Here is a 24,220-nt window from a genome sequence, read left to right as displayed (position 1 = left end):
CCCCATGCTGTACAGAGCCACGTTTGCTTTAGTTATGTAGCACCTAAAGGACACTTTACAAGTCCCATGAGGTATGATTTGAAACTGGGATGGGCTGCATCTGTTCAAACCATGCTGCAATCGTCATCCTGACCAACCTGATAGCCTTGTATGACGAGATAACCGGCTCTGTGGATATGGGGAAAGCAGTGGACGTGACATATCTTGACTTTAGCAAAGCTTTTGACACGGTCTCCCACGGTATTCTTGCTAGCAAGTTAAAAAAGTATGGATTGGATGAATGGACTATAAGGTGGACAGAAAGCTGGCTAGATTGTCGGGCTCAACAGGGAGTGATCAACGGCTCAAGGTCTAGTTGGCAGCTGGTATCAAGCAGAGTGCCCCAAGGGTCTGTCCTGGGGCCGGTTTTGTTCAACATCTTCATTAATGATCTGGAGGATGGTGTGGATTGCACTCTCAGCAAGTTTGCAGATGACACTAAACTGGGGGAGAGGTAGATATGCTGGAGGGTAGGGATGGGATACAGAGGGCCCTAGACAAATTTGGAGGATTAGGCCAAAAGAAATCTGATGAGGTTCATCAAGGACAAGTGCAGAGTCCTGCACTTAGGGCGGAAGAATCCCATGCACCACTACAGACTAGGGACCGAATGGCTAAGCGGCAGTTCTGCAGAAAAGGACCTGGGGATTACAGTGGATGAGAAGCTGGATATAAGTCAGCAGTGTGCCCTTGTTGCCAAGAAGGCCAATGGCATATTGGGCTGCATTAGTAGGGGCATTGCCAGCAGATCGAGGGAAGTGATTATTCCCCTCTATTTGGCACTGGTGAGGCCACACTTGGAGTATTGCATCTAGTTTTGGGCACCCCACTGCAGAAGGGATGTGGACAAATTGGAGAGAGTCCATCTGAGGGCAACGAAAATGATCGGGGGCTGGGGCACATGACTTATGAGGAGAGGCTGAGGGAACTGGGATTGTTTAGTCTGCAGAAGAGAAGAGTGAGGAGGGATTTGAGAGCAGCCTTCAACTACCTGAAGGGCGGTTCCAAAGAGTATGGAGCTCGGCTGTTCTCAGTGGTAGCAGATGACAGAACAAGGAGCAATGGTCTCAAGTTGCAGTGCGGGAGGTCTAGGTTGGATATTAGGAAAATCTTTTTCACTAGGAGGGTGGTGAAACACTGGAATGCGTTACCTAGGGAGGTGGTGGATCTTCTTCCTTAGCGGTTTTTAAGGCCCAGTTTGACAAACCCTTGGCTGGGATGATTTAGTTGGGGTTGGTCCTGCTTTGAGCAGGGGGTTGGACTAGATGACCTCCTGAGGTCTCTTCCAACCCTTATCTTCTGTATAGTCTATGAACTGTGCTTACACTGGGGTCTGCCCCAGTGGACTCTCCCTCTAGACAAAACACCGTTGGTGAAGATGGTAACTGAAGGGCATGGGGGGGACGGGAGGGCAAGGTTCACATCAGCATGTGTGCACGTAGCAAGCCCAGTGCCAGCAGTCTGTGCCAGATCTGCAGTGTCTGGCTCAGCACTGGTCTGCCAGCTCCCTGGACAGGGGCCAGTAATGATCTGGATGTACAATGCCATGTATGCTGTTGGGTCTTATCATGCCTGTCAAACCAACCCGAGAGCTTTCTTTGTCAGGGTAACAAGTCTTGTGGATGGGGGGAAGCGGTAGACGTGGTATATCTTGACTTTACTAAAGCTTTTGATACTGTCTCCCATGACCTTCTCATAAACAAACTAAGGAAATGCAACCTAGATGGAGCTGCTATAAGGTGGGTGCAAAATTGGTTGGAAAACCATTCCGAGAAAGTAGTTACCAGTGGTTCACAGTCATGCTGGAAGGTTCCGCAGGGATCAGTTCTGGGTCCGGTTCTGTTCAATATCGTCATCAGTGCTTTAGATAATGGCATACAGAGTACACTTATAAAGTTTGCAGACGATACCCTGCTGGGAGGGGTTGTAAGTGCTTTGGAGGATAGGATTAAAATTCAAAATGATCTGGACAAACTGGAGAAATGGTCTGAAGTAAATAGGATGAAATGCAATAAGGACAAATGCAAAGTATGCCACTTAGGAAGGAACAATCAGTTGCACACACACAGAATGGGAAATGACGGCCGAGGAAGGAGCACTGCGGAAAGGGATCTGGGGGTCAGAGTGGATCACAAGCTAAATATGAGTCAACAGTGGAACACTATGGCAAAAAAAGCAAACCTCATTCTGGGCTGTATTAGCAGGAGTGTTGTAAGCAAGACACGAGAAGTAATTCTTCCACTCTACTCCGGGCTGATTAGGCCTCAACTGGAGTCTTGTGTCCAGTTCTGGGCACCACATTTCAGGAAAGATGTGGACAAATTGGAGAAAGTCCAGAGAAGAGCAACAAAAATGATTAAAGGTCTAGAAAACATGACCCATGAGGGAAGATTGAAAAACTTGGATTTGTTTAGTCTGGAAAAGAGAAGACTGAGAGGGGACATAACAGTTTTCAAGTACATAAAAGGTGGTTACAAAGAGGAGGGAGAGAAATTGTTCTTCTTAACCTCTGAGGACAGTACAAGAAGCAATGGGCTTAAATTGCAACAAGGGCAGTTTAGGTTGGACATTAGGAAAAACTTCCTAACTGTCAGGGTGGTTAAGCACTGGAACAAATTGCCCAGGGAGGTGGTGGCATCTTCATCATTGGGGATTTTTAAGAGCAGGTTGGACACACACCTGTCAGGGATGGTCTAGATAATACTTAGTCCTGCCCTGAGTGCAGGGGACTGGACTAGAGACCTCTCGAGGTCCCTTCCAGTTCTATGATTCTATGCTAAATATGGCACTGGTGCAGCCACCGGCGGACTCCTGTGTCCAACTCTGGTTCCCACCGTTCAAAAAGGATGTTGATAAATTGCAGAAGGTTCAGAGAAGAGCCACGAGAATAATTAGAGGATTAGAAACCCTGCCTTGTAGTGACAGACTCAAAGAGCTCAATATATTTAGCTTAACAAAGAGAAGGTTAAGGGTGACATGATTCCAGTCTGTATGTACCTAGATGGGGGACAGAAAGACAATGTGGGGGAGGTAATATATTTTATTGGACCAACTTCTGTTGGTGAGAGAGAAAACTACACTGCACGTGTGGGGAACAAATATTGATAACGGAGTGCTCATCTGTCTAGCAGGGACAGATACAACATGATCCAGTGGCTGAAAGCTGAAGCTAGACAACTTCAGACAGGAAATAAGGTGTACCTTTTTGACAGTGAGGGTAATTAATCATTGGAACAGCTTACCAAGTGTGGTTGTGGAGTCTCCATCACTGTCAACTTTTAAATCAAGTTGGGATGTTTTTCTAACAGATCCGTTCTAGGAATTATTATGGGGAAGTTCTCTGGCTCGCGCCGTGCGGGGGGTCGGGCCGGTCTGAGGGCCCGCGCCGTGCGGGGGGTCGGGCCGGGCCAGTCCGAGGGCCCGCGCCGTGCGGGGGGTCGGGCCGGGCCGGTCCCAGGGCCCGCGCCGGTCCCAGGGCCTGCGCCGTGTGGGGGGTCGGGCCGGGCCGGTCCCAGGGCCCGCGCCGGTCCCAGGGCCCGCGCCGTGCGGGGGGTTGGGCCGGTCCGGTCCCAGGGCCCGCGCCGTGCGGGGGGTCAGCCGGTCCCAGGGCCCGCGCCGTGCGGGGGGTCAGCCGGTCCCAGGGCCCGCGCCGTGCGGGGGGTCGGGCCGGGCCGGTCCCAGGGCCCGCGCCGTGCGGGGGGTCGGGCCGGGCCCGTCCCAGGGCCCGCGCCGTGCGGGGAGTCGGGCCGGGCCGGTCCCAGGGCCCGCGCCGTGCGGGGGGTCGGGCCGGGCCGGTCCCAGGGCCCGCGCCGTGCGGGGGGTCGGGCCGGGCCGGTCCCAGGGCCCGCGCCGTGCGGGGGGGTCAGACTGGACAATCACAGTCGTCCCTTCTGGCTTTGGAATCGCTGAGGCAACGACAACGAAGGCGCCAGGCGCTGGTCAGTCGGCCCAGGCTGGAAACATCCCGAGGCTCCATCATTCTCTTGACCTGTCGGCTGCTTCCTATGTCCTCCCTTGGCCCCTGGGCCCCTCACGGGTCTCCTTGGGCCCTGGTCGCTTCTTCTGTGTGTTCTCGGGTGGCGACTCCTTGTCCCTCCTGTGGGCTCTGGATCTCTCCGGCGCTCGGCGCTCGCCCCATGACGCCAAGGGCCTCCCGCTCTGTCGCCCGCCCTGCATTTCTTTGCCTCCTTCCTCGCACCCCGCGCTCCAGGCTCGGCTCTGGTCTTGCGGGGGACGGTAGGAGGATGGTGCTTTGCTCTGCCCTGGGGCGTGGGGTGTGTCTCACTCGCTCAGACGGCGTGTTTCTGCCACGTGCTGTCCTGCCGTCGGCTGACGGTCAGGCCCCTTGGGACCCCAGCCGACTCGTTCCCCAGGTGGGCACGGGCGAGTTTGCCCAGGGCCCCTTGCGTTCCCTTCCCCTTGGGTGGGCTGGGACCATGACCCACTGTGGCCCTCCTCAGGTCTCCCTTCCCCTTGGCAGGTATTTGCGGTGGTGGTACAGGAAGACACACGTGGAGAAGAAGTGTCCCGTCATCGACATGTTCAACCCGCTCCCCCTGCGCCAGATCTACGGTGAGCTGCCAGCCGCCCTGGAGGGGACTGTGTGGGGGAGCAGGGTCACTCTGGGGCACCAAAGCTGGATGGAGTCTCCCTGAGCCCAAGGTTTGGGGGGGCAGGTGGGAAGATGCCATGGTTACCCCAGGGCTGAGGGCTTAGGGCAGGCGGTTGTGGATGGGAGGATGCTGGTGCGGGCAGAGCAGGAGACACCCCAAGGCGGCCACCAGCTGGAGCACATGGCGGGGCAGGTGAGTTCTGTGGGTAACCCTGAGTATAGGTGGGTGCTGCGGGGGTTACCGGAGGGGGCAGGTGCTGCAGGGGTTATCCCCAGGGGTGGGTGCTGGGGGTACTGGGGTGGGTGCTGGGGCAGTGCTGCGGGGATTACCCCAGGGGGCAGGTGCTGTGGGGCGGGTGGGTGCTGTGAGGGTTACCAGAGGGGGCAGGTGTTGCGGGGCAGGCAGTGGCTGCTGCAAGAGGTACCCTGGGGGGTGGGTGCTGGGGCAGGTGCTGTGGGGCAGGTGGGTGCTGCGGGAGGTACCCTCGGGGCAGGTGCTGTGGGGTGGTTGGGTGCTGTGGTGGTTACCCCAGGGGCCAGGTGCTGCGGGGGTAACTCCAGGGGGCGGGTGCTGTGGGGCAGGTGGGTGCTGCGGGAGGTACCTTCGGGGCAGGTGCTGTGGGGTGGTTGGGTGCTGTGGTGGTTACCCCAGGGGGCAGGTGCTGCGGGGGTAACTCCAGGGGGCGGGTGCTGTGGGGCAGGTGGGTGCTGCGGGAGGTACCCTCGGGGCAGGTGCTGTGGGGTGGTTGGGTGCTGTGGTGGTTACCCTGGGGGGTGGTTACCCTGGGGGGTGGGTGCTGGGGCAGGTGCTATGGGGGTAACTCCAGGGGGTGGGTGCTGTGGGGCAGGTGGGTGCTGCGGGAGGTACCCTCGGGGCAGGTGCTGTGGGGTGGTTGGGTGCTGTGGTGGTTACCCCAGGGGGCAGGTGCTGCGGGGGTAACTCCAGAGGGCGGGTGCTGTGGGGCAGGTGGGTGCTGTGGGAGGTACCCTCGGGGCAGGTGCTGTGGGGTGGTTGGGTGCTGTGGTGGTTACCCTGGGGGGTGGGTACCCTGGGGGGTGGGTGCTGGGGCAGGTGCTATGGGGGTAACTCCAGGGGGTGGGTGCTGTGGGGCAGGTGGGTGCTGCGGGAGGTTACCCAGGGGGCAGGTGCTGTGGGGTGGTTGGGTGCTGTGGTGGTTACCCCAGGGGCCAGGTGCTGCGGGGGTAACTCCAGGGGGCGGGTGCTGTCGGCAGGTGGGTGCTGCGGGAGGTACCCTCGGGGCAGGTGCTGTGGGGTGGTTGGGTGCTGTGGTGGTTACCCCAGGGGCAGGTGCTGCGGGGGTAACTCCAGGGGGCGGGTGCTGTGGGGCAGGTGGGTGCTGCGGGAGGTACCCTCGGGGCAGGTGCTGTGGGGTGGTTGGGTGCTGTGGTAGTTACCCCAGGGGGCAGGTGCTGCGGGGGTTCACCGGTGGGCGGGTGCTGTGGGGCAGGTGGGTGCTGCGGGAGGTACCCTCGGGGCAGGTGCTGTGGGGTGGTTGGGTGCTGTGGTAGTTACCCCAGGGGCCAGGTGCTGCGGGGGTAACTCCAGGGGGTGGGTGCTGTGGGGCAGGTGGGTGCTGCGGGAGGTACCCTCGGGGCAGGTGCTGTGGGGTGGTTGGGTGCTGTGGTGGTTACCCCAGGGGCGGGTGCTGTGGTGGTTACCCCAGGGGCGGGTGCTGCGGGGGTAACTCCAGGGGGCGGGTGCTGTGGGGCAGGTGGGTGCTGCGGGAGGTACCCTCGGGGCAGGTGCTGTGGGGTGGTTGGGTGCTGTGGTGGTTACCCCAGGGGGCAGGTGCTGCGGGGGTAACTCCAGGGGGCGGGTGCTGTGGGGCAGGTGGGTGCTGCGGGAGGTTACCCAGGGGCGGGCGGGTGCTGGGTTGTACTGGACTGAGTGGAGCTCCGCTTCCCCTGCTCAGTGCAAGGGCCCCCATGTCCCGCTAGCCCCTCTCTCAGGCCAGGTTCCTGCAGGGAGGGGTGAATCTGCTGCTTGGTCTCTCCCACAGGGTGCCCGCTGGGTGGATTTGGGGGAGGTACCATCACACGAGGCTGGAGGGGAGAGTTCTGTCGATGGCAGTTGAATCCCGGAGTGTACCACTACAAGACAGTTGTAGCTGACCAGGTGGGTGTGTTTGCATTGCAGGCTGTGGGGTCCTGCCGCCTGGTCCCCTGGCATGCCCTTTCCTCCGCGGGCTGGGCACGTTATCCACGCTAGGCGGTGCAGCCTGAAGCACCGTTCCCCCTCTGCGCCCGGGGTACGGAGGGGACCTATGGGCATGGCTCCACCCCACTCCCCACTGCCATGCAGCCACCTCTCGGGTGGAACGTGGCAGCTGCTAAACAGCGCTGTGCAATGGGGTACAGAAGGCCAAGAAAAACTCGTGGTTCTGGCAGCGTGGGCCATGGAGCGGCTCCCAGCAGCCGTGCCGGCAGGGTCACTGCTGCCCAGCCCCGGGTCGTTAGCTCCTCGCACGGCCGCTCAGGGACCGCCTTTGCCAATTATTCTGTCAGGGTGACATCAGCAGTGAGCGAGTGACAGATCAGCACAGCAGTGGGAGGGGCTGGGAGCCACAGGCCCAGCCTGAGCCGTCTGGGGTCCTGAGCGGCCCAGACTGCACGAGGGCTTCAGGGCTAGTGAGCATGGTGCCTGCCCAGGATGGAGCCCTGGGGGACGTGCTGCAGCCCCACCTGGTACTGCCAGTTCCTTTCCCTCCTGCCCTAATCCGACCCCATGGGCTGGCAGGGCAGTCACAGCAGGATCTGGGTCTGGCCCGGGAGCCTCTGCCCTGGCCCCTGGGCCTGCAGGGTTGGCTGGACAGGCAGGGTGGGCTCGGCCGAGTTGGGGCTGAGCCGAGATGCTGGGGTGAAGGCCCCGATGCCCGGGGAAAGGGGCCAAGGGCTCTGCGGCGCACGCCTCGTCAGGAGCCCAGTGTTCGGCTTCGCAGCAGAGCTGACGTATCCTGTAAAACCCGCAGTGAGCCGCGGCGCACGGCCTGCGGTGCTGGCCCTGGCACAGGACCACGGTTTCAGAGCCGCACCTGCACAGCAGCGGGCTCGAGGGAGTGAGGGCGGCTGCAGCAGCTCCGCGCCCCCGGTGCCGGCAGGACACAGCCGTGCCGGGAGCCGGCCAGGCGGGAGGCTGTCTGCAGAGCTGGTCGATCTGATTTGCGCTCCGTGCAGCCCAGGCCCCAGCAGGCTGAGCAGCCACGTAGCGGCTGGCGGCAGGTTCCCAGCGCTTCCGTTGTCAGTGAGCTCCTCCCTCGCGGTTCTGGTGGCTCCTCTGCCCCCTGCAGTGTGACTTTGCCCCCTCCGGCGCAGGGTCCCCCCGAGGCCGAGTTGGCTGTTCCCTGCCCAGATCTCTGGGGCAGCCTCCCTGTGAGCGCCCTCGGGGCCTTCGTTCCTGTCCCCTCTGCCCAGCGGATGACAACAGTCACTGCTGCATTTGAAGAGAGTCCAAAGCCCAGCACCCTGGCTGGGAATGCCCGGCCACCCGCCCCTCCGAGCCAGCCCAGGGCTGGTGAGTGGCTGCACAGGGAGACGCACAGGCTGCGGGGTGGGCAGGACGCGGGCCATTTAGGGCCTATAGGTCCGATCCAGCTCTTTGAGCTGCCCTGGGCAGCCAGTGCTGGGGAGGGTTCTGCTGCCGGAGTTGAAGCGTGCCCAGCTCCGGGGGGCTGCCCAGCTCCGGGGGGCTGCCCAGCTCTGGGGGGGCTGCCCAGCCTTCCCATCTCAGTACTCTGTGCTCTCCTCTCCCAGTTCACCGTCTGCTTGCGCCGGAAGGGACAGACCGTTTACCAGCAGGTCCTATCTGTGGAGAGACCCAGCGTGCTGCAGGACTGGAACTGGGGCTACTGCGGCCACTACGCCTTCTACCACGCCCTGTACCCTCGGGCCTGGACCGTCTACCAGCTTCCTGGGCAGGACGTGGTGCTCACCTGCCGGCAGATCAGCCCCATCATCCCAAACGACTACCAGGTGAGGCTCCCCCTTCTCCAGCCTTCATCCCTGCCTCCGTCGGGGTCTCACCCCTCGTAGTCACTGTCCTCCTCACAGGGGGTCTGCTTCTCCCTGGCCTCCACTGGAGGGATCAGCGCAGAGCGACACGAGGGGTTGGGAATGGAGCCTGGAGTTCCTGGCTGGCAGATAAAGCAGTAGGCCTGGCGCCTGGGGGATGGTCTCAGTCACGGCCTGGGCACCTGGGGGATGGTCTCGGTCACGGCCTGCGCACCAGGCCTGGCGCCTGGGGGATGGCCTCAGTCACGGCCTGGGCACCTGGGGGATGGCCTCAGTCACGGCCTGGGCACCAGGCCTGGCGCCTGCGGGATGGCCTCAGTCACGGCCTGGGCACCAGGCCTGGCGCCTGCGGGATGGTCTCAGTCACGGCCTGGGCAGCAGGACTAGTGCTTTGGACGATGGCGTGGGAGAGGCCTCCATCCTGCCCCGGCCCAGATCCCTCTCATCCTGTCACCAGCAGGTTTTTCCTTATCTGCCTTTGCTTATCACTCCATTGCCTCACCTCGCCCCTGGGGCCTGGCAGTAGGGCCACAAAGAGGCAGCTAAAAGCCTGCTTGGTCTTTGGCCCTGGTTATCAGTCCCAGATAGAGGATAAGGCAGAGAGGGCTGGGAAGTTCCTGAGGACTCTGGGTGAGAGGTGGCAGCTGGAAACCTGCCAAGGGAAAGCTGCACTGACAGTCTCCGGCCGGCTGGGCTATGTCGTCCCAAAGCCGGCGGGGGCAGTGGGCTGGTCTGCCCTGCCGCAGGTACCCGGCTGTGTGCAGGGGCAGTCATTACTTTATAAACAGAATTGGGGGAGGGTGAGAGATGGGCAGCGAGAGCAAAGAATGGTCTCCAGCAAAGAGAGACTGTAAGGCTGAGGCCATTGCCTTTGAGTGTAGCTGAATCAGGGTGGATGCGATAAAATCACAGAAGAATGACAGGGAGGGGAAGGTTTCAGAGTAACAGCCGTGTTAGTCTGTATTCGCAAAAAGAAAAGGAGTACTTGTGGCACCTTAGAGACTAACCAATTTATTTGAGCATAAGCTTTCGTGAGCTACAGCTCACTTCATCGGGAGGGGAAGGTGCAGCAGAAGCATCTGCTCTCCCTGTCTCATAGCATAGGAACAAGGACACATTCACAATGGATAAAAGGAAATGCTTTCCCACATGTTGTACAATTATCCTGTGGAACTCACTGCCAGTGGATGGTGCTGGGGCCAAGAGCTCAACAGGGATTGGACGCTCATATCGGTAACAAGAATGTCCAGTGTTACAAAATTAAATGCTGTAAATGCCCCTGCTCCAGGATTTAGCCCAGCCTCTAGGGGGAGGCTTCCTCCAGGCAGATTATCACAGCCTGACACGGCGTGATGCTGCACCGGATGGAGGGCTGAGTCTGCAGCGGCCTGTGGCTGATGGAACTGGGTCTCCTAGCTCAGGCTGCCGCGACTCCTGCGCCCACCCGGGGTGCCGCGTTACACAGACCGTCTGCTGCTGGGTCCAGAACACTGGAGTAGATGAGCCGGGCCCAGTCCAGCAGCCTCTATGCGCCTGCGTGTCTATCAGCAGCACCACGAGGCCGTGGGTGCGACAGACTCGTGGGGAAGGGCTCAGCCCTGCCCCTGGGAATTGGGTCTGCCTAGCCGGGCGAGCGAGAAGGGGAGTCAGCAGTTCAGCTGGTTGGTCGGCTGGTGACCTGCCAGAGCCGGTTAGTTCTGGGGCTTCCCCAGCCAGGCAGCAATGCCGACAGGCCAGAGGGGAGGGCTGCGGGGCTTTCTTCCTTCCTCATTTCTATCGAGTGCTGCCCTCCCACCAGAGGCAGTCTGGGGTGTGTCGGGGCAGGGCCCCTGTGCCGTCTTGCACCCCAAGGTTTTCTCGCCGGCAGTTCTCACCCACTTGTCCCCTTTTTGCAGTTTCTGCCCCTTTCTTACCTGTTCCTGGTGCCTGTCCCAGACCTACGTACGGCCCCCTTCCCACTGGGCTATGGCCCAGCCTCGCTGCCCAGCTGCCTGTGTCCGGAGCACAGAGGTCCTGGGGGCTGCGGGGGCTCCAGGGCAGTCTCTGGCGCTGCCTCTGCAGAGGGGGCCTGGAGCCACTGTTGTTGGAGCCCATGGGGGTGTTTGGCTGTCCTGCCCCAGGGGATGCTCCCAACAGCTTCTCGCTGCCCTCCCCTCCCCATGGCCAGTCTGTCAGCTGGGCCCCAGCCCGGCTCACCCTCGCCACGGGAGACTCGTGCAGCGATGCTGTTGATTAGCTGGAATCACTCAGGTCCAGGTGCTCCCCAGGCCGGGGAAGCTGCCACAGAAGGCGCACGATCCCCCAATTCCCCGACAAGTGCAGGTAGCCAGCGGCGCAGCTCTGTGTGTAATTCGGCTGAGTGCTGCCTAGCTCCCGGCCTGTCCTCGCTGTCCGAGCCTCGGGTCAGCCCCGTGCCTGGGCCTGAGGTTGCCCCGGAGAGCATAAGAATGGCCCTACCGGGTCAGATCAAAGGTCCATCTAGCCCAGTATCCTGTCTTCCGACAGTGGCCAATGCCAGGTGCCCCAGAGGGAATGCACGGAACAGGGAATCACCAAGTGATCCATCCCCGTCGCTCATTCCCAGCCTCTGGCAAACAGAGGCTAGGGACACCATCCCTGCCCATCCTGGCTAATAGCCATTGATGGACCTATCCTCCATGCATTTATCTAGTTCTTTTTTGAACCCTGTTATAATCTTGGCCTTCAAAACATCCTCTGGCATGGAGTTACACAGGTTGACTGTGCACTGTGTGAAAAAATACTTCCTTTTGTTTGTTTTCAACCTGCTGCCTATTAATTTCATTTCGTGGCCCATAGTTCTTGTGTTATGAGAAGGAATAAGCAGCACTTCCTTATCTACTTTCTCTACACCAGTCATGATTTTATAGACCTCAATCATCTCTCCCCTTTTCCAAGCTGAAAAGTCCCAGTCTTATTAATCTCTCCTCATATGGAAGCCATTCCATACCCCAATCATTTTTGTTGCCCTTTTCTGAAACTTTTCCAATTCCAATATATCTTTTTTGAGATGGGGCGACCAGAACTGCGCGCAGTATTCAAGATGTGGGTGTGCCATGGATTTATATAGAGGCAACATGATATTTTCTGTCTTATTATCTATCCCTTTCTTAATTATTCCCAGCATTCTGTTCACTGTTTTGAACAGTGTTCATGTTGCATCCGATGAAGTGAGCTGTAGCTCACGAAAGCTTATGCTCAAATAAATTGGTTAGTCTCTAAGGTGCCACAAGTACTCCTTTTCTTTTTGCGGATACAGACTAACATGGCTGTTACTCTGAAACCGTTCTTTATTATAGTTTCAACCAATTTTCCCGGTACTGAAGCCAGGCTTACAGGCCTGTAATTGCCGGGATCACCTCTGGAGCCCTTTTTAAAAATTGGCATCACATTAGCTATCCTCCAGTCATTTGGTCCAGAAGCTGAATTAAATGATAGGTTACAGACTACAGTTGCATCCGATGAAGTGAGCTGTAGCTCACGAAAGCTTATGTTCAAATAAATTTGTTAGTCTCTAAGGTGCCACAAGTACTCCTGTTCTTTTTGAGACTACAGTTAGTAGTTCTACAATTTCACATCTGAGTTCCTTCAGAACTCTTGGGTGATACCATCTGGTCTGGTGACTTATTGCTGTTTAATTTATCAATTTGTTCCGAAACCACCTCTAATGATACCTCAATCTGGGACGGTTCCTCAGATCTGTCACCCAAAAAGTATGGTTCAGGTTTGGGAATCTCCCTCACATCCTCAGCCGTGAAGACTGATGCAAAGAATTCATTTAGTTTCTCTGCAACGGCCTTATCATCCTTGAGTGCTCGTTTAGCACCTCGATCGTCCAGTGGCCCCACTGGTTGTTTAGCAGGCTTCCTGCTTCTGATGTACTTTAAAAAAAAAATTGTTACTTTTTGAGTCTTTGGCTAAGTGTTCCTCAAATTCTTTTTTTGGCCTGACTAATTGTATTTTTACACTTCATTTGCCAGAGTTTATGCTCCTTTCTATTTTCCTCACTAGGATTTAACTTCCACTTTTTAAAGGATGCCTTTTTGCCTCTCACTGCTTCTTGTACTTTGCTGTTTAGTCACGGTGACTCTTTTTTGGTTCTCTTACTATGTTTTTTAATTTGGGGTGTACATTTAAGTTGAGCCCTATTATGGTGTCTTTAAAAAGTTTTCACACAGCTTGCAGGGATTTCACTTTTGGCACTGGTCCTTTTAATTTCTGTTTAACTAACCTCATTTTTGTGTAGTACCCCTTTCTGAAATTAAATGCTTCAGTGTTGGGCCGCTGTGGTGTTTTTCCTGACACAGGGATATTAAATTTAATTATATTATGGTCACTGTAACCAAGTGGTCCAGCTATAGTCACCTTTTGGGGCAGATCCTGTGCTGGTTTGGTTGGATGGCTCCAGGTGCACCAGTTGCCCTCGGGGCCTTTACCCCTTCGTTTCCAGCACTGTGGGCATGCTTCCCTGGTGCAGCTTGGTGCAGAGCTGTCCTCTGGCACTGGTGCCCTGTGCTCTGGGCCCTCAGCCTTGGCCTGAGCCCTCCGCCGCTCGCTATAGCAAAGGAGTCCCCAGGCCTTGCTGCAGCGGCCCCATTGCTCCCCAGAGCAGGAGTGCCCCTGCAGCGCCCCGGCCCAGCCAGCTGCTTGTGGTGGGGGGGATGCTCCGGGCCGTTTCCCTGGCAGGCTCTGAGCTGCATGCGCCTGGCGCCTGTTTCCCCAGGACACCAGCCTGCCCGTGGGAGTGTTCGTCTGGGAGCTGGAGAACGGCAGCGATGAGGCCGTGGACGTCTCCATCATGCTGACCCTGCAGAATGGCATGGGCACCAAGGAGGACAAGAGAGGGGGCCACTGGAACGAGCCCTTCAGCCTGGAGAAGGACGACGCACGGGTCTCAGGAGTCCTGCTGCATCACTGCAGCCCCGTGAACCCCTACACCCTCGCCATCTCCGCCAGGGAGCAGGTAGAGGGGCAGGCTGGGCAGGCTGCTGTGTCTCAGTGCTGGGGGTGGGGGGCACCCGCATCTGTCCCTGGTGGCAGAGGCTCAGCGCCTGCAGGATTTGGGTTCTGGGGAGGTTCTTGTGCCCCTCAGTCTGTCCCTGCCTGATCCCAGGGGCAGGGCTGCCAGCACCGGGCTCTCCAGCTACAGCGATGTCTGTGGGCATGGGGGAGAGGCAGCTGCTGCAGGCTTCAGCCCTGGAGCTTCGGAGCTGGGCACTGAACTCTGCTCTGCAGCCACGGAGGAGCCAGTGAAGCATGGATGCTGTGTGTTTGCACCGGGGGGAGGAGGGGGCTGTGGCCATTGGGAGGCCCTGGGCTCAGGGCCCTAGTGCTGGCCCCAGTTCCAGGGAGGGCAGGAAAGTGGGTCATAGGCTCTAAAGGGCTCTTACTCCCTGTCATCCCCTCTGTAGGCTGGGGGATGGGTAAGACCTGGACCTCCAGGTCCCTGGGGTGCGTGGGGAGCTGGGATTGATGGGGGTACAGAGTTGGGGCCAGTGGCTTACCAGAAAAGAAGTGACTCTCCCTGAGATCCAGTCCTGAACACTGCCAGGGGCCTGGGCGCAGTCAGCCAGCAGTGTTAGCCATGCTGCTAGAAGCGAACGGCTCCCCGAGACGTAGCGCGTCCTTCTCTTCCTCCGCTAGGCTGGCACAAGAGTGACCCACTTCACAGCGTTCAACCCTGCTGGCACAGGGCAGGCGGTGTGGCAAGACCTCCTTCAGGACGGCAGGTTGGGCTCTCCGGCAGGTGAGGTGATGCACGGCCCAGGTAACTCTCTGAGCAGAGGGGTGCACAGCTCTGCCGTCAGCGAGGCAGGGAGCTGCCAGCCTGGGTCTGACCCAAGGCCCACCTAGTTCAGTACTGTCCCTGCTTCAGAGGAAGGTGGGAGACCCGCAGTAGCTGCTGTGGGATAATCGGCCTCCTACAAAGAGCTCATCCTGCTCTCTGATAGTGAGAGAGTGGTTTAAACCCTGAAGCCGGAGGTTTAATATCCCTGCTATGATCGCGCTGGGTAGTCTTGTCAGCCCTAGAAATGTCCATCTTCTCTCTTTGTCTCCTGCTAAGTTCTTGGCCTCAGCAACTTCCTGTGGTAGTGAGTTCCACAGGCTAATTGTGCACTGTGTGGACATGCATTTCCTTTAATCGGATGTGAATTTTCCGACTTTGAATTTCATTGACTGTCCTCTTGTTCTTGTGTTCTGAGATACGGGGAGCCGACGTTCCAAAAAGGCATTAGAATATTCTCCAGCTGGTTCCTTGTGCCTCTGAAGGCACCTCCTTGCTAGCTGTTTAAATCACTGTAAACATGAAAGGGTCAATTTTATGAATTTGTTGAGATGTGGGTCAGATTTTAAAGGTGACATCAAATAAACTAGATTTGCCAATTGTCTTAAGTGTTCCAGCAATCTTCAAATAGAATCTAATAGGCTAATCCCTTTGAATTGAGTCCAGGGAGCGCTAGTTTACTAATTTAGTGCTAGGTTCTTTTCAGGTCAACTTTTAGCTTGAATAGTGTTAAATCAGTAAAAGCAGCAGAGAGTCCTATGGCACCTTATAGACTAACAGACGTATTGGAGCATAAGCTTTCGTGGGCGAATACCCACTTTGTCGCATGCATGGAGTGGAGATTTCCAGAGGCAGGTATAAATATGCAAGCAAGAATCAGGCTAGGGATAACGAGGTTAGTGCAATCAGGGAGGATGAGGCCCTCTTCTAGCAGTTGAGGTGTGAACACCGAGGGAGGAGAAACTGCTTTTGTCCTTGGCGAGCCAGTCACTGTCTGCGTTTACTCCTGAGCTGATGGGGTCAAATTTGCAAATGCACTGAAGCTCAGCAGTTTCCCATTGCAGTCTGGTCCTGACGTTTTTTTGCTGCAGGATGGCGACCTTTACATCTGCTATTGTGCGTCCAGCGAGGCTGAAGTGTTCTCGTACAGGTTTTTGTATCTTGCCGTTCCTAATATCTGATTTGTGTCCATTTATCCTTTTACGTAGGGACTGTCCACAGATCAGCCACACCATCACCAGTTTATTCACCTGCACATCCACCAATGTAATCTACGCCATCATGTGCCAGCAATGCCCCTCTGCTGTGTACATTGGCCAAACTGGACAGTCCCTACGTAAAAGGATAAATGGACACAAATTAGATATTAGGAATGGCAAGATACAAAAACCTGTAGGAGAACACTTCAATCTCCCTGGACGCACAATAGCAGATGTAAAGGCAGCCATCCTGCAGCAAAAAACTTCAGGACCAGACTTCAAAGAGAAACTGCTGAGCTTCAGTTCATTTGCAAATATGACCCCATCGGTTCAGGATTAAACCCAGACGGTGACTGGCTTGCCAACGACAAAAGCAGTTTCTCCTCCCTTGGTGTTCACACCTCAACTGCTAGAAGAGGGCCTCATCCTCCCTGATTGAACTAACCTCCTTATCCCTAGCCTGATTCTTGCTTGCATATTTATACCTGCCTCTGGAAATTTCCACTCCATGCATCCAACAAAGTGGGTATTCACCCAGGAAAGCTCATGCTCCAATACATCTGTTAGTCTATAAGGTGCCACAGGACTCTTTGCCGCTTTTACAGATCCAGACTAACACGGCTACCCCTCTGAAGTGTTAAATCAGGACACTTGGTTATTCTCAACCAATCAACAGTTCACCCAGAATCACATCAGTATGTGATCAACAGTTCACCAGTCAAGGGAAGACGCAACCAACATTCTACAGATACACTGAATTTCCTCAAAGAAGGAAATCAGGTTAATCTGGCATGATCTACCTTTGGTAACCCATGTTGCACAACATCCCCTTTTCTGTTTACCGCCAGGAATTTAATACAATTATTCTTTCACAAGTTGTTCCAAAGTCTTGCATAGTGCTGAGGTCAGACCTCTACAATTACCCAGATCACTTTTTTCTCTTTAATTATAGGTACAGTGTTAGCTATTCTCCAGGCATACAGTGCTAATGCCAAATAGACAGATTTATTAAAAATCCTTGCTACTGAATAAGCACCCTCATAAGCCACCTCTTTCAGTATTCTGGGATGAAAATTATCTGGCCCCCCTGATTACAGCACATTAAGTTCTTTGATTTTTTCTTCCAGTTCAGATGTGGTAATTTCTATTTCTATACACTCCTTTCCATCAGCCATCATGCCCATGTTCCTTATTATCTTAACTGAAAAATGAGGTAAAGCATTGGGATAACAGGGCAGAGTTTGACAGCCCTGGGAGTCCTTTCCGATTTATGTTTTATGTCTCTAAAGTTCATGCTTCAGGGTGTAACAAAGCGGCCTTTGGCGGGACACTTCTGAGAGTATCAATTCAGGACAAATTGCTCAGAGCCGGGCAGTCACAGCCCAAGGCTGGGAGTCCTTTACTACTAAGGCACCAAACCAGCCAAACAGAGAGAACTTCGGTCTCGCCCCACTGGCTAACCAGAAATCATACAGCAATTCCCTCAGACACTCCAGTTTCCCAGTATCACCACCAGCCCTGCTCCTTATGGGGATGAATGGTTATGAAAACCAATACCCCAGTAAAAGAAAAAAGGTTCCCTCGATCCCAAAGGACCAAGCCCTAGACCCAAGTCAATATACAAATCAGATCTTACCCACAAATCACACTGTTGCCAATCCTTTAGAATCTAAAATCTAAAGGTTTATTCATAAAAAGAAAGAAATATAGATGAGAGCTAGAATTGATTAAATGGAATCAAATAAATACAAAAATTGCAAAGTTCTTAGTTCAGGCTTGTTTCAGGCTTGATGGGATTTCTGCTGATTTAAACCAGTCAAGTCTCTGGAGTACAAACATCCCAGCTTGGATGGGTCATTCAGAGCTTCAGTCTGTAGCAAGGTTCCTCCAGACGTCACAAGCAGGATTGAAGACCAAATGAAGAAGATGCAGCTGCCTTTTATAGTCTCTTGCCATGCGGCCTGTGCTTCCTTTGTTTCAAACACAAGCTGCCCAGCTCATGGCTTGGAAGCCTAAGGGCGTGGCTACACTTCCAGATGTAGAGCGCCGGGAGTTAAACCAGCCCTCGGAGACAGCAGCAGGGAAAGCGCTTGTGACAGGTTGGGTCAAAGAAACCCCCTTGGGGACTGCCACCTGATGTGCTGGGACTACCTCTGAGCCCGTTATCCCTGGCAGCTTGGGACTCCGGAACCCTTGCCTGGTTTGAGCCAGACACGCCAGCCTGCTACAAACACAGACCCAGGTCTGAACCACGTCCCCCAAAAGCTGCAGGCTTAACTGAAAACAGCTTAAGAAGTGTCCCAGTTTCCAATGGGATCCAAACCCCAAATAAATCCGTTTTTACCCTGTATAAGGCGTATACAGGGTAAATTCATAAATTGTTCGCCCTCTATAACACTGATAGAGAGGTATGCGCAGCTGTTTGCCCCCCCAGGTATTAATACTTACTCTGGGTTAATTAATAAGCAAAACGTGATTTTATTAAATATAAAAAGTAGGATTTAAGTGGTTCCAAGTAATAACAGACAGAACAAAGTGAATTACGAAGCAAACTAAAATAAAACACGCAAGTCTAAGCCTGATACAGTAAGAAAATAGAATACAGATAAATCTCACCCTCAGAGATGTTTCAATAGGCTTTTTTTCACAGACTGGACGCCTTCCTAGTCTGGTCCCAATCCTTTCCCCCAGTACAGTCCTTGTTCCAGCTCAGGTGGTAGCTAGGGGATTTCTCATAACTACAGCCCCCTTTGTTCTCTTTGGCACAAGGCGGGAATCTTTTGTCTCTTTGGGTCCCCCCCCCCCCTTCTAAATGGAAAAGCCCCAGATTTAAGATGGATTCCAGTACCTGGTGACACGGTCACATGTCCTGTGAGACCCCAAGCCTCCATTCTTCCTGGCCTGACTCACAGGAAGGCCTGCCTGCAAACAGAGCCATCCACAGTCAATTGTCCTGGTTGATGGGAGCCATCGAGATTCCAAGCCACCGTGAATGGCCCACCCTTTGCACAACTAGGCCCTCAGAGTTATATTTCAAATTTCTAGTTTCAGACACAAGAATGATACATTTATACAAATGGGATGACCACACTCAGTAGATTAGAAGCTTTGTAATGATACCTTACAAGAGATCTTTTGCAAGAAGCATATTCCAGTTACATCATTCACACTCATTAGCATGTTTTCATAACATCAGATGGAGTGCACCGTCACACCCTCCTCCTGACTTACTGCCGGAGACTGGGACACAGACCATGGCGGAGGCAGTATACCTAAAATTCCTCTTTGGGCTCCCCTTGGGGCCGACACTCTTGTGTCCCCCAAAAGGGAAGGTGACCCTGGTCCGGCTGTGGGCTCATAGCTGCCAACTATGACAGACCCTTCACTGGCCAGCAGAATCCCCCCCCTTTCACTCAGCTTGGGCTTGCTTCCAGCAACAGAGTCCTTGGGGTCTGTCCCCACCACAGCGGTCACCAGGACCCCAACTTCTACCTCCAGGATACATGTTTCTGTGCATCTCTTCCACTCCATTACAGCCATTCCATGCTTCTGGGTCTCAATTTCTTTGTCTTTTAAGTCCAGGGTTTGCTGGTGGGCGGACTTTTCCCGGGCACATTGTGCATCAATTTCTATTTGTCTTCCCTTGAGACTGTCACTCAGTGAGTTGGGATACCACAGAGAACCCCTTCCTGCCAGAACAGGCACCCCTCCACTCCTGTCTTGCTGGGTTAGACACTCCAGTCAGCTTCAGCACAGAGCTAGAGGTTGGGCCACACCTCTCTGCAGTTCGCTGAAACTGAGATCCACTCAGCTCAGGGGCTTCTTAGTTAAGAGACTTTCCCAGCGCCCAGTGTTCAGCCTTCCTGGGCAGTTTGCAACTTGTGCAGTTCTAGCTGCTTCTGAATTTCACTCTTACTTATTTTGCTTCCTTTTCTGTCGCTACTTTCCTTACCCGAAATAAGCAAACAGAAAATAACAAACTGGTAACCCCTTTGTCTGATCTCCAGCCACCACCCAAAACTCACTTAAAATCACTACTAGTAACTTAAAGCAATCAGCTGTGCACAGATCCTGCTCAACTACGCCACTGTGATGGGTTGGGTCACAGAAACCCCCTTGGGAACTGCCACCTGATGTGCTGGGACTACCTCTGAGCCCGTTTTCCCTGACAGCCTGGGACTCCGGAACCCTTGCCTGGTTGTGTCAGACACACTCGCCTGCTACAAACACAGATCCACGTCTGAACCACGTCCCCCAAAATTTGCAGGCTTAACTGAAAACAGCTTAAGAAGTGCTCCTGTCTCCAACACTCAGATGCCCAGTTCCCAATGGGATCCAAACCCCAAATAAATCCATTTTACCCTGTATAAGGCTTAAACAGGGTAAACTCATAAACTGTTCGCCCTCTATAACACTGATAGAGAGAGATGCACAGCTGTTTGGCCCCCCAGGTATTAATACTTACTCTGGGTTAATTAATAAGTAAAAAGTGATTTTATTAAATACAAAAAGTAGGATTTAAGTGGTTCCAAGTGATAACAGACAGAACAAAGTGAATGACCAAGCAAAGTAAAATAAAACACACAAGTCTAAGCCTAATACAGTAAGAAAGTGATAACAGATGAAATCTCACTCTCAGAGATGTTCCAATAAGCTTCTTTTACAGACTGGACTTCCTCCTAGTCTGGGTCCAGCAATCACTCACACCCCTCTAGTTACTGTTCTTTGTTTCAGTTTCTTTCAGGCATCTCTTTGGGGCTGGAGAGGCTATCTTTTGTGCCACCTGAAGACAAAATGGAAGGGTCTCCCAGGACTTTATATAGTTTCTTTCTTGTGGGTGGAAACCCCTCCCCCGGGTGTAGAATCCCCTCTACAAGATGGAGTTTGGGAGTCACGTGGGCAAGTCACATGTCCATGCATGACTCAGTTCTCTACAGGAACGTTCCCAGGAAGGGTCAGATGTGGACTGGCGTCTATCAAGGTCCATTTACTTGAATAACCCCCCTCACGCTATGTTGATCAAATTTGCCTTAGGTTCTTTCTACAGCAAACACTTTAAATACAAGCAAAGAGCCACTGCTCATAACTTCAGATATAAAAATGATACATTTATACAAATAGGATGACCACGCTCCGTAGATTAGAAGCTTTGTAATGATACCTTACAAGAGATCTTTTGCATGAAGCATATTCCAGTTACATCATATTCACACTCATTAGCATGTTTTCATAACATTATATGGAGCGCACCGTCACAGCGCTGCCGTGTGTTTACACTGTCAGCTGCAAGCGCGCTGGCATGGCAACATTAGCAGCTCTTGCAACGCCACAGAGAGCAGTGCATTGTGGTAGCTATCCCAGCATGCAAGCGGCTGCAGTGTGCTTTTCAAGTGGGGGGGGTGGAGTGTGACATGGAGTGTGTATGTGGGGGGAGAGACTGTGCTTTGGGGGGCAGAGTGTGTCAGCATACTTCTTGTAAGTTCAGAGAGCATCAGACCCCTACACACACACACACACACCCACCCGTCTCGGCGGCAGCAGCATTCCACAGTAATGGTTTGCTTTGTGTCCCAGAGCAGATAAGCAGCCGGCTGTCAGAAACAGAGCTTTGAAAGGGGATATCCACGTGCCTGCAGCCGAGTTCAAAACAATGACCAGAGTCGCCACTTGACTTCAGGGGATTATGGGACGTTTCCGGAGGCCAGTCACAGCGCAGTAATGGAACACATCGTCCACACTGACACCTGGGCGTTTCAGCCGGGGCGCAGCAAGCGTTATGCTTCTCGTGGAGGTGAATTACCAGGAGCGCTCCAGCTGCCGAGTCCAGGCGCTCTGAGTGCCTTGTCAGTGTGGACACCTCAAGAGTTAGGGTGCCCAGGGCTGATTTAATGTGCTCTAACTTGCAAGTGTAGCTAAGCCCTTAGAGTCCTCGCCATAGGCAGGCCCCTGCATACCTTGCTGAGTCACAAGGCGTGTCTGCCTTCTCTCAGTGGGTCAGTTGTATAGCTGATGGTTCTTAATGGGCCATCAAGCAGGCTAGGCGGTGCTGACACCAAACCGTCTGGGGGTGTCACCCAGAAGCATAGCACAAGTTTGAAATACAGACATACATACATATCTATAACTCATAACACAAAGGTGATACAAACAAGATTATCATATCTAGCAAATTGTAACATTTTTGCAGATATCTTACATGGCAGATCTGGCTGATTACTTCATGGGCGTTACCCCAGGAGCCAACATTGGAAACAGGTATAGAGCCAATACTCATAACTTTAAATACAAAAATGATACGTGCATCCAGATAGCATAATCATAACCCGCAGATCATAACCTTGTCACAAACACCTCACGTGACCTCCTTCATACAAGGTTTGGTGCAACTATAGGACCTTGGTTGCAACAATGATCAATATGGTCACAGTTCATGTCAGTAACGTCACATAGAGCTTCTGTATGTCGCCTGCAGGGGTCAGGAAGGAATTCCCCACCCCATGTACGTAGGTGGATTTTTTTTTGGTTTTGTGCATTTTCCCCCTTCTTCCTCTGAAGCATCAGGGATGGTCATGGCTGGAGATGGGACACTAGGTGGGTAGGCCAGGGCTCTGAGGTGGCACCGAGCGCTCGCTCTCTCTCAGGGGCTTGGCTGGCTGGTTCTTGCTCACATGCTCATGGTCTAGCTGGTCACCACAGGGACCGTGGGGGGTTTCTATTTCCTTTGCAGTGTGTAGGTACAGGTCACTTGCCAGGATCATCTGGGAGTATCTCACTTCGTCAGTTCCCTGTCTCGTGGGGGCCTCAGGCATGGTGCCTCTCGGCGCCTCCTGGCCTCTGCTCATGGCATGTCACAGCCCGGTCTCCTGAGGGCTGCAAGACTTTGGTCTCCTTTCCGTTGTTGGGTTTAGTGTGCGGTGCTGGGTGGGGCCAGTGGCCTGGGATATGTTGGAGGTCAGACTAGAGATCTGGTGAACACTTCTGGCTCTGTGAATGCACCAATCCTGTCTTGCAAGCAACTGTCACAGACAAGGGTTGAGCTCAGTAGCTACATCAAAGAACAAAGCAAGTCACCGAGATGGCTTGGACATTTACTGGTGATTATCCATCATCGGGCTTTTGGCACCGAATGCATCTATCCCCTTCCAGTGTTAGTCCAAGGAGTAAGGATGCCATTGTGATTAAGACACTTCTAAGCGTGTGGCCTCTGCTGTTGGAATGAATTGCTCCCGCTGGGACCAGTTTACAGTATCAAGCAATTGCTTAAAGCTATAGTTCAGAACTCAGTTTGCTTGGACTTGCACAGGAGGGCATGCCTCAGCATTAGGTGACATCTAAACTACAGTGATGTGAGGTCTCACTACAGAGCATAGACTCACCAAGAGAACCCACAGCCATTGATATTAAAGAACAGCAGGGGAAATACAAGCTTTGGAATGAAATCTGACCCCTTCTTCTCCCATTTGTGACAGGATCCCTGGGTTGCAGCCTGGGACCGTGGGACCCCTGTTCCCCCTGAACTCTCTCCAGCCTGGGCTGTCTCTCACAATGCCTTGCTAGTGACCAGCAGCATCCCCTCCCGGCGCTGTGATCACTCAGCACAGCCGCATGTGGAGCCCCACACCCAGCGAGATCGCATGAAGGCTCCCAGAGCCACTCGCGAATCACACAGGGAGGCACCAGCCAAATCCCCCCAGCTCCCAGCACTGTACCCCAGGAATAGACCGTCTTGCACTGCTCAAGACGAGCTGTGCACGTTTATTAATTGGTTCACCACGTCATCAATGGAAAGTGGACATACACCGGCCTTTGCCAACCCGAGCAGGTTCACCAGACACCTCAGGCAAACTCACTGGTAAAGATAAACAGTTGGGGTATAGAATGTCACACCATTAACCCTGGAACCTCTCCACATGGTTGATCTGAGTGTCCATTTTGCAGCTGCTTTGCAGGTTCATTCACCTCTTGGTCCTGTGACCCTGGATGAGGGGAGAGGCTGTCTCCAGGTTCTCTGAGCTCTGGGGGTCCCACATGGTGACCTCAGTTTTCTATACCCTGATTCCAGGGTTTGTTAGAGGGGCACCTTCTCATTTCTCCTGGGCACTTGCCAACTGATTTCAGCTGTTGCTCTGCTGCTTCCATGGGTATCCAGTAGATGGCATGGGTGTATAACACGTTTCTTCAGTGCTTTTCTTATCAAGGCTTTGTATGTTAGGTTCAGTTCAAGGACTGTATTTCCATATTAGCCCACATTGTTAGTTAGAATGTCCTCCTTTCAAAGTTATTCCCCAATTTTATCTTTCAGTATTCCTTCGTCTTTGTCATACAATTCCTATTTCTTCTAGAGTGCCACAATTATTTACAATGAAAACCAACAAAGTCCCTTATCTTCCAAATCTACATGTCTGTGTAGGCGTGCCTGGCTGTCCCTCACTGTCAATATCAGGGGGTGGCCACGGCTCTTTGCTACAGTCCTTCATGTGGTTTTGATTGTAGATAAGCATTTCATATTATTTAGGGCTTGCAGCAGAACAAGGGACA

General features: G+C 54.0%; 1 protein-coding gene across 1 annotated transcript in view; it reads left to right on the top strand.

Moving 5' to 3' along the window:
* The window catches only part of GBA2 (glucosylceramidase beta 2), a 69,105-nt gene that overhangs the window by 11,220 nt on the left and 33,665 nt on the right, over positions 1–24,220 (top strand). The window contains exons 2-6 of the mRNA XM_037901891.2: positions 4,520–4,611; positions 6,673–6,788; positions 8,423–8,641; positions 13,422–13,661; positions 14,342–14,444. Of these exons, the coding sequence (XP_037757819.1) occupies positions 4,520–4,611; positions 6,673–6,788; positions 8,423–8,641; positions 13,422–13,661; positions 14,342–14,444 (770 nt within the window). The remainder of the gene's footprint in view (positions 1–4,519; positions 4,612–6,672; positions 6,789–8,422; positions 8,642–13,421; positions 13,662–14,341; positions 14,445–24,220) is intronic.

This window comes from Chelonia mydas, chromosome 5 (assembly GCF_015237465.2).
Source record: "Chelonia mydas isolate rCheMyd1 chromosome 5, rCheMyd1.pri.v2, whole genome shotgun sequence".
Taxonomy (NCBI): Eukaryota; Metazoa; Chordata; order Testudines; family Cheloniidae; genus Chelonia; species Chelonia mydas.
This window is presented reverse-complemented; position numbering and strand designations above follow the sequence as displayed.